The 7711-nt window shown below is 39.5% G+C and overlaps 1 protein-coding gene across 1 annotated transcript; it reads right to left on the reverse strand.

Moving 5' to 3' along the window:
* Positions 1 to 4384: 4384 nt before the first annotated feature.
* On the reverse strand, positions 4385 to 6400 carry LOC105504982 (chromosome unknown open reading frame, human C15orf54). The gene is given in 3 exon segments (XM_011932650.1): positions 4385 to 4702; positions 4705 to 5123; positions 6209 to 6400. Coding segments are annotated over 2 exon segments (549 nt in total). The 5' UTR covers positions 4936 to 5123; positions 6209 to 6400.
* Positions 6401 to 7711: the final 1311 nt, after the last annotated feature.

The following is a 7711-nucleotide window of genomic DNA, read 5'->3' on the forward strand; positions in this document are numbered from 1 at the left end:
TTGCAGCAAGGGTATGTATCTCTGTGTTTGTCTTTACTTGTGAAAAATAATTAAAATTTGAACTGCTTTTAATTACACTTGGTAGACTGATTCTCTTTATATGCAATTTTATATTTAGAGGTAATTACATGGGGGCTTTCCTTTAGAGTTACATATGACTTTCCACCATTCTGTGTTACTCTCTAGAAAAGAGTTCTGGGCATGTGGAGCATTTTAAATTCAGAATTTGTGGAAGATTACATTCTTATACATGACAATCGAAAGACAGACATCTCCAAATTTTCTAATTAACCACAGGTCAGTTATATACCAGAAAAAAATGGTATGCCTTAAAGTTAAATTTTTTCAGTATTTTTCACGGGATTCATGAAAAAGTTAGATACTAAAATTTTTGGTAGAATGCATGGGGGCGGGCAGTAGATTAAAGACAATCTAAGATTGTGAATTTAGTAGTTACATTTGAGTTCATTGTGTGTTTAATAATTCATTTTTAATAATTATATGCTCAATAGCTCAACATATTGAATATAATAATTAGCTCATTGGCAGCATGTTGCCTTACCTTTCAAGCCTCAGCCTACTAATCGATTGTTCAGGAAGCATAGTGCACTTGATCCTGTCCTGATTCTGTTACTCAAGAACCACACGCAAAGGAGTGAAAGAGAGAGAGCATTGGGATAAATAGCTAATGCATGCAGGGCTTAATATTTAGGTGAGAGGTTGATAGATGCAAACCACCGTGGCACACGTTTACCCATGTAACAAACCTGCACATCCTGCACATGTACCCTGGAACTTATAAAAATAAAATAAAGAATTCAGCAATTATTCACGGTTTGAGAAACATGCTGTCTTCAGTATTTGGTATTTTTTCTATTTCCCCACTCCCTGCCAAAAGTACATTCAGGCACCTCAGAAGCAACCAAGTCACATGTTTTTTCCCTCTAAATTAAATTATCAGGGCAGGTGTCTCATTTCTCTACTTACTTTGAGTAGAAAAGGTAACTCAACGAAAGGGCTGTGTGTGACGTGTCTGGGAAAGCTACATGGGGGAAGCAAACACACCTGTTATGGAAACATCTGTGACTTTCCCCAAGGACAGCAAGAAGCCCTTGTGTGTCTGCAACAGATGGTACTCCACCCCCTAACCACAGAGTCATGCCCATCTGTCCAACATAGTACAATTGCACCCCCCGAATTTGCTCACTTTAGATTATCTGATCCTGTTGGAACAGTAGGCTATGGCATTCCTGTGGGAAAGTGTATTGTGTACCACAGTGGTTCGAACTATGTACTGGAATTTAGTAAGTAAAACCCTGGAATAACCAACTTTACTCATCATATGTCCTAATGACCCGTTTCAATCTCATACACTGTTCTTGTAAAATGGTCCGAATGGCATTCCTGGAGGGGGTCCATAGACTATACAGTGTATTAGTCTGTTTAAGTTGCCTTAACAAAATACTGAGTAGCTTAAATGACATAAATCTATTTTCTCACTGTTCTGGAGGCTGAAAGTCCAACTTCAGGATTCCAGCATGATCAGATTCTAGTGAGGGTCCTCTTCCTGGCTCCCAGGTTACTTCCTTTTACTGTGTCCTCACCTGACAGAGAGACAGAGAGGCAGAGACAGAGAGAGAGAGAGAATCAGTCTCTTCCTTTAATAAACCCACCGGTCCTATTGGCTTAGGGCCCCACCCTAATGACAGTGACCTCATTAACTTTAATTAGGTTCAATGTTCCATCTCTAAATAAAAGCCCTATCTCCAAATTCAGTTACATTGTGGGAAAGTGGTTAGGGCTTCAAATATGAAGTTTTGGGGGGCACAACTCAGTCCATAGCATATAGATATGTGAGGATTAAGTGATGAAAAGGTCGATTTTTTTTGAATGCCTATTTAAGAAAAGTCATTTAGGGGTTTCATTTTCTTTAACATAAATCACAAGTTTAAAACGTGACTTTAACCCAAGTCACATTTTCTTTAACTCAAAACTCTATAAAAGTTCTTGGTCAAGTATTATCGTTCATTGAATCATTTTTCCTTGGTTTAAAACTGGTGAAGAGTGATGGGAGCTTGAGGTGAGTTAGGGAGGAGAAGGGGCACAATCTTAGTGAGGAAGAGGGAGGAGCATAATGGAAAGAACATTTGGTGCAATATTGGCTGAGTTCTAGCTCACATTTAATCTAAGTTTTATCAGTCAAATGGAGACCTTGATAACTACTTTTTTAAAAAAATGTTTTATTGTAATTGACAAATAATGTTGTATATTTATGGGGTACAATGGGACTTTTTGATACATGTATACATTGTGAAATGAGCAAATCAGGCTAAGTAGCACATTCATTTCCCCAGTTATTTCATTGTGGTAAGAACAATTAAAATTCTCTTTAGCTGTTTTGAAATATATAATACATTGCTATTAACTATAGACCCTGTGCTGTGCGATAGAACACCAGAATTATTCCTCCTATCTAACTGAAACTTTGTATCCATAGACCAGTGTGTACCCTTTCCCTGTCTAACTTCCCACAGCCAATTGGGTGTATACCCAAGGGAATTTAAATCAGTATTTTAAAGGGATGTTTGCACTCCTGTGTTCTGTTCATTGCCACATTATTCACAAGAGCCAAGATATGGAATCAACCTAAGTGTCCATTAGCTGATGAATAGATTTTTTAAAACGTGCTGATTATACAAAATAGAATACTGTTTAGCCTTTAAAAAAAACCAGGCAATTCTGCCATTTGCAAACATGGATGAACCTAAGGACATTATGCTAAGTGAAATAAGTCAGGCACAGAGCGACAAATACCATATGATCTCACTTACATGTGGAATCTAAAAAGGTAGAAATTGTAGAATTAGAGAGTGGAATAATAACTGCTTCTTAATGTGTATTTGGAGTTTGAATGACTAAATATACATATAGTGCTTGTATTGGAACAGATAAGATATTATAGATATTTTTTCTCTCCCTTACCCCATCTTTCCTAGTGTAATAAAGTTATGCTACAAGTTAGTCACTTATGAATTCCAATCTGAGGGTTCAGTTTGTGACTTTTGCTGGCTCCAAGAAATCAAGACATACCGAGCCACTGCATGAACAGTGTCACTAAGTATAAGAACCAGAGTTCAGCTTCAACAATTCTTGAAGTCTCCCTTGAGTAGAAGGTGAGTGAAGTGTCACAATTGGGCAAGAAGTGAGTTAATTCTGATTGCAACAGTAGGCAACTATTAAGAGATGACTGTAACTCTGGATGGAAGTTTCTGTGGTTTCTGCCTTCAGCCCTGTCATGTTCAACATTCTATTCAAGACCTAGATCAAAGGAGAAGTTGATGAGCTTAGTATTCAGCTGAGAGAGATGGGCTATGTTGGCTAGAAATTAAGCAATGAGCTCAATCTAGCAAGATGCAAGTTCTGAAGTTGGACTCTTGGAAGCAACTGAGGCTCAAGGATTTCAGTAGGCACTACATTCTGGGTAATTTTGAAAATGTGTATGCTTATCCTCACGTCCTTTAAGCTCAGCTGAAATCTACTCTGCAAAGTCATGCTTGAACCCTTGCTTTGAGCTACGTGTTCTGACAATTCCAACATATATACCTGTAATAAAACTGCTCAAATCATGTTAAAGACTCTTTAAAGCCAGGATCTTTACCGTATTAATTTTCATACTCCCAATGTCTAGTGTAGTGTCTGGCACACAGGGAATTTTCAATAAATTATAGGCTGTTGCTAGAATAAAAATTCAAAAGTAGGCAGTGTTGAGTTGGCAACTTAATTTCCTAAAAAGTATTAATTGCCTGCCCATGTGGACAATACAAACAACAACAACAAAAATATCCTGCCAATAAATCAGGCTTTTTGGCTGATGCCTTGCAGTGCATTGTAAATATGAGTAAGCGTGTTTCCTATTCTAAAGTAGGTTAAAAAAAAAAAAAAACACCTAAAACCTAAACTCATTAATTTCATTTCACCGTCTTGAAGAGCCTGCAGTTCCTTTATATTTATAACCATTAGAGTGAGGCATGTTAAATAATTCAAATGAGAAATCCTAGTTTCCATCTTTATGTGTCTCTTGGGTTTTCCTTTGTTCACTCAGTCACCTGCAAAAATCATCAAATGTTCAAATTTATAGTCTGTGACTTGGTCACCCTGAACCTTTTGGTGGCCTGGAATGAGCATGAGATGCTCTTATTTAGCACTTGGAGCTCAGTTAGATATTAGTCTTCCTGTAGTGCAATCCTCTGATGCCAGTGAGGAAGGAAATCAGAAACAGGAATCAGACGATTCTGGCCAGCCCTCCCAATACAAGGAGAGAGTCACTGACGGAAATGGGTCTGGATACTGGGTTTCTCTCTCCTAAGTCCTCTGATGCCAGTTATTAAAATGGGCTACTTCTTAGAGCCGTGATGTTGAACAGCACTTCATTGAGATGATGCAGGATTTGGACTCCAAAGTGTCCCCTCTATCCCCTGTCAGCAGCCTCAGGAGGGCAAGAGTCAGCCAGCATAGTGCACACACCCTCTGTTGAACTCGTGTTCTTCCACCCAAGAAACTGAGGTTTCTGTCATAAGAGCAGTGCCAATCCGCTGAAAATCATTGGGTTGTCTGTTTCCTTGTTTATGACTTCTCCATATAGTTGATTCTGCTCCAACTTATTTGAAAGGGACATCTGTTGGATGATTTGATGTGATGTCTGTGTTCCCTGAAAGTCATTTCTGACAGGGCGATGTAAAGGAACCTGAGAGGGAGCTCCCTCATGTGATGAGTGCCTCTTAAGTGCAGGAACAGATTTGAGAGGATTATCCGAGACAATAACTTCAAGATCAAACTAGGCCATGGAGTTAGCCATACGGCTCTGCAAATTCTTTGCGGCTCAGCCCTCTGGGGTCTCCTGTCACCGTGCTTGCCAATAATGAATTTCACTTCCATGTGGGATCTTTCAGGTCTTCTTGACACACTGAAGCCATATGTGTTTCAGTCACTTCAGACATCATCCCGCTGTTTAACTTGAAGAACAGTCTAAGTCAGTGAGGTTTGCCATGGCATCAGATCTCCCTTTAAACCCACACCGCTTGAATAATAACTATGATTCTGGATAGTTGACTCATGAATGTTTCCTGCGAAGGAACAATGAGGGTATTCTGAGGAAATGAAATCCATACAAGTAACTCCCAAACTTTATTCATGTTTGAATACTTTCTAGCTTCAAATGTTTTTACCAGACTGGTAACACATAGCAAAATCAACTGGTAAGATTGTCCCCTTTTCTTTCTTCCTCCTCCTCTACCTAACACTTCTCTAGTGTGGTACTAACTGAAGAAGGCACAAAGAGTAAGTAGAGGGCAAGGGAAATGAAAAATCAAAGAGCCCTGTACTCTTTTTTTGTAAATTTTCCCTCTGTCCTGGTAATCCTCCTTCAAAGGCAGTGTCCCTTTCTTAGGCCAAACCGAACTCAGAGGGTGAAGTTGGAAAACCCCAACAACCCTATGATACATGATAAACCCATGTAAGGAGGTGGTCCTTTACAAACAGTTGGCTATGAATATCTTCTTTAAAATGGTCTGACACTCGTGGCATAATTATTTTTGTACGAGTCCTCAGGAAAGCCTGTTTTGAAATACTCCATAACTTAAGACTACAATAGTACCTCACATAGTTCAATATAAAAATAACCAGGTGGCTCGTGAAGAAGACAGGAAGCGAGAGGTGATGCTTCTCTATAGGAAAATGACACTGCAGCCAGCCCCGCTGAGTCCTGAAAAGACCCTAAATACACCACTCTTCCTCCCCGACAACTACCCAAGTCATATCCTGTGAGTGACTGGATTCTAATCTATCAAATAGTTTCTGTACATGAAAACAATCAATTTTGGAGTAAGAGTTGCCAGCAGAAAGATTTCCACGTATTAGGCACCTACCAGGTGCCTGACTCTACTGGGTCCATTAAAGATATTCTTTCATTTTGTTCTCACCGGGAAACTTACAAGGCTTGTTCACATTTTACAGATGGGAGAAATAAGGCACAAGAAGGTTAAACAAAACAATCCAGGCCAACTCAAGTGGAGGGATCGGTGGCTGAGTTCAGGTCTGTCTGTAAACTCCTTGAGGCCAGAACCTTTTCTGTTTTGCTCACTGATGTATCCCAACTGCCCAGAAGAATGCCTGGCAAATTGCAGCTGCTTAGTAAATACTGAATGATCACCTTAATAAGAGAACCCAGCACAGGTACTCCTAACCATTACTCTCTACAGTTTCCCCTCAGTCTCCTCACTCCAGTCCATTACCTGCCACTTTCTCCCATCCTGTTTCAAAGAGAAATGGAACCCAGAGCAGCAGACGCTGTAGAAAGTTCCATCTCTGTGTACATCCTGCTGAAGGAATGGAGCGATTGTCAGGGCGCTGTCTCGTTGCTTGGGGGCCTTACTTCCTTGCTCTGTCCCTTTCTTCTGTCTCCTCCGTCCTCCCGCAAAGATTTTCTGGGTCCCTGCTCTGTGCTGAGCACCGGAGACTCACTATGAACAAAGTTGGCATGGTCTCTGTCCTATGCAAATTACTGAATAAATTATAGTTACAGTGAGTGTTTTGACAGAGAGGTAAGGATGCTATAGAAACATATAGCAAGAGGACTCAGACCTGTTCTTTGAGGTCAGGGAAGACATCCTTGCAAATTTTAACTGTAAGACAAGACATAAAGAATCATTAAGAGTTCCTAATGTATACCTTGGGTTTCCTGGAGGTCTCTGCCTAAGACACTTTTAGGGGGTTCAGGAGTTAAAACTGTTTCCCTATAATACTAAGAAGTTATTTGCCTTTTCATTCTTAGTGCATTACAAGTGTACAGTGGAGGTTTACAGAAGCTGCATAACATATGATATCACAACAGATTGAATGCAGAAGCAGACGTGAGAATCCATTTATACTTTAGTAGGCCAGATATTGGGAAGATTTGCAAAAAAATGCAAAACAGTGCTACTAGTTTCACTCATGTATTTTTGGTTTTGGAAAATGTGGCTATGTTTTTATAAAATGTTATTTGTGTTAAGGTATAATCAGTTTACTGTGTTGTTTTAAAATGAATTAAATATTTAAACATTGGTTCTAATTTACAACATAATATAATGATATAATCTACCTTTTTAAAATGAAAAGATCTTTGGGGTTCTTCATAGTATTTCAGAGCACAAAGGGGCCCTGAGCCCCAAAAGTTTGAGAATTGCTGAGCTAAGAAAAGAGGAGGAGGGAGTGTTCCACAGTGAATAACAGCCTGTGTAAAAGCCCTTCCCTGGCATATGACTTGTAGTTTTGAGGATATTAAAGAAGTCCAATGTGGTTGGAACATAGAAAGTGAGGGAGAGAGAATATAATATGCAGACCAATGGGTAAGCAGTGCCATATTTGAGGGCAGTGACTTAATCTTAAGTCAGTGGGAAGTCACTGAAGGGTTTTAAGCAGGTTGGAATTGATGAGATACATGTTGAAAGAGGAAGGAAAAGGAAAGAAGAAAGGAAAAGAATGGCAGGCAGGACACACAGAGATGGGAGGTCAGTGAGGAGGTATTTGGGGAAAACTTGCTAAGCTATGAGGGAGGGACAGTAGGGTTGGATATAGATTTAAGTAATAGTCATGGAGAATCTAGAGGACTTGGGTTTGATTGTCAATAGGGAGTGATTTGTAAAAGAAGGAATGAATTTTCTCATGGTTTTTT

Source organism: Colobus angolensis, unplaced genomic scaffold, assembly GCF_000951035.1.
Source record: "Colobus angolensis palliatus isolate OR3802 unplaced genomic scaffold, Cang.pa_1.0 Scaffold97, whole genome shotgun sequence".
Lineage (NCBI taxonomy): Eukaryota > Metazoa > Chordata > Mammalia > Primates > Cercopithecidae > Colobus > Colobus angolensis.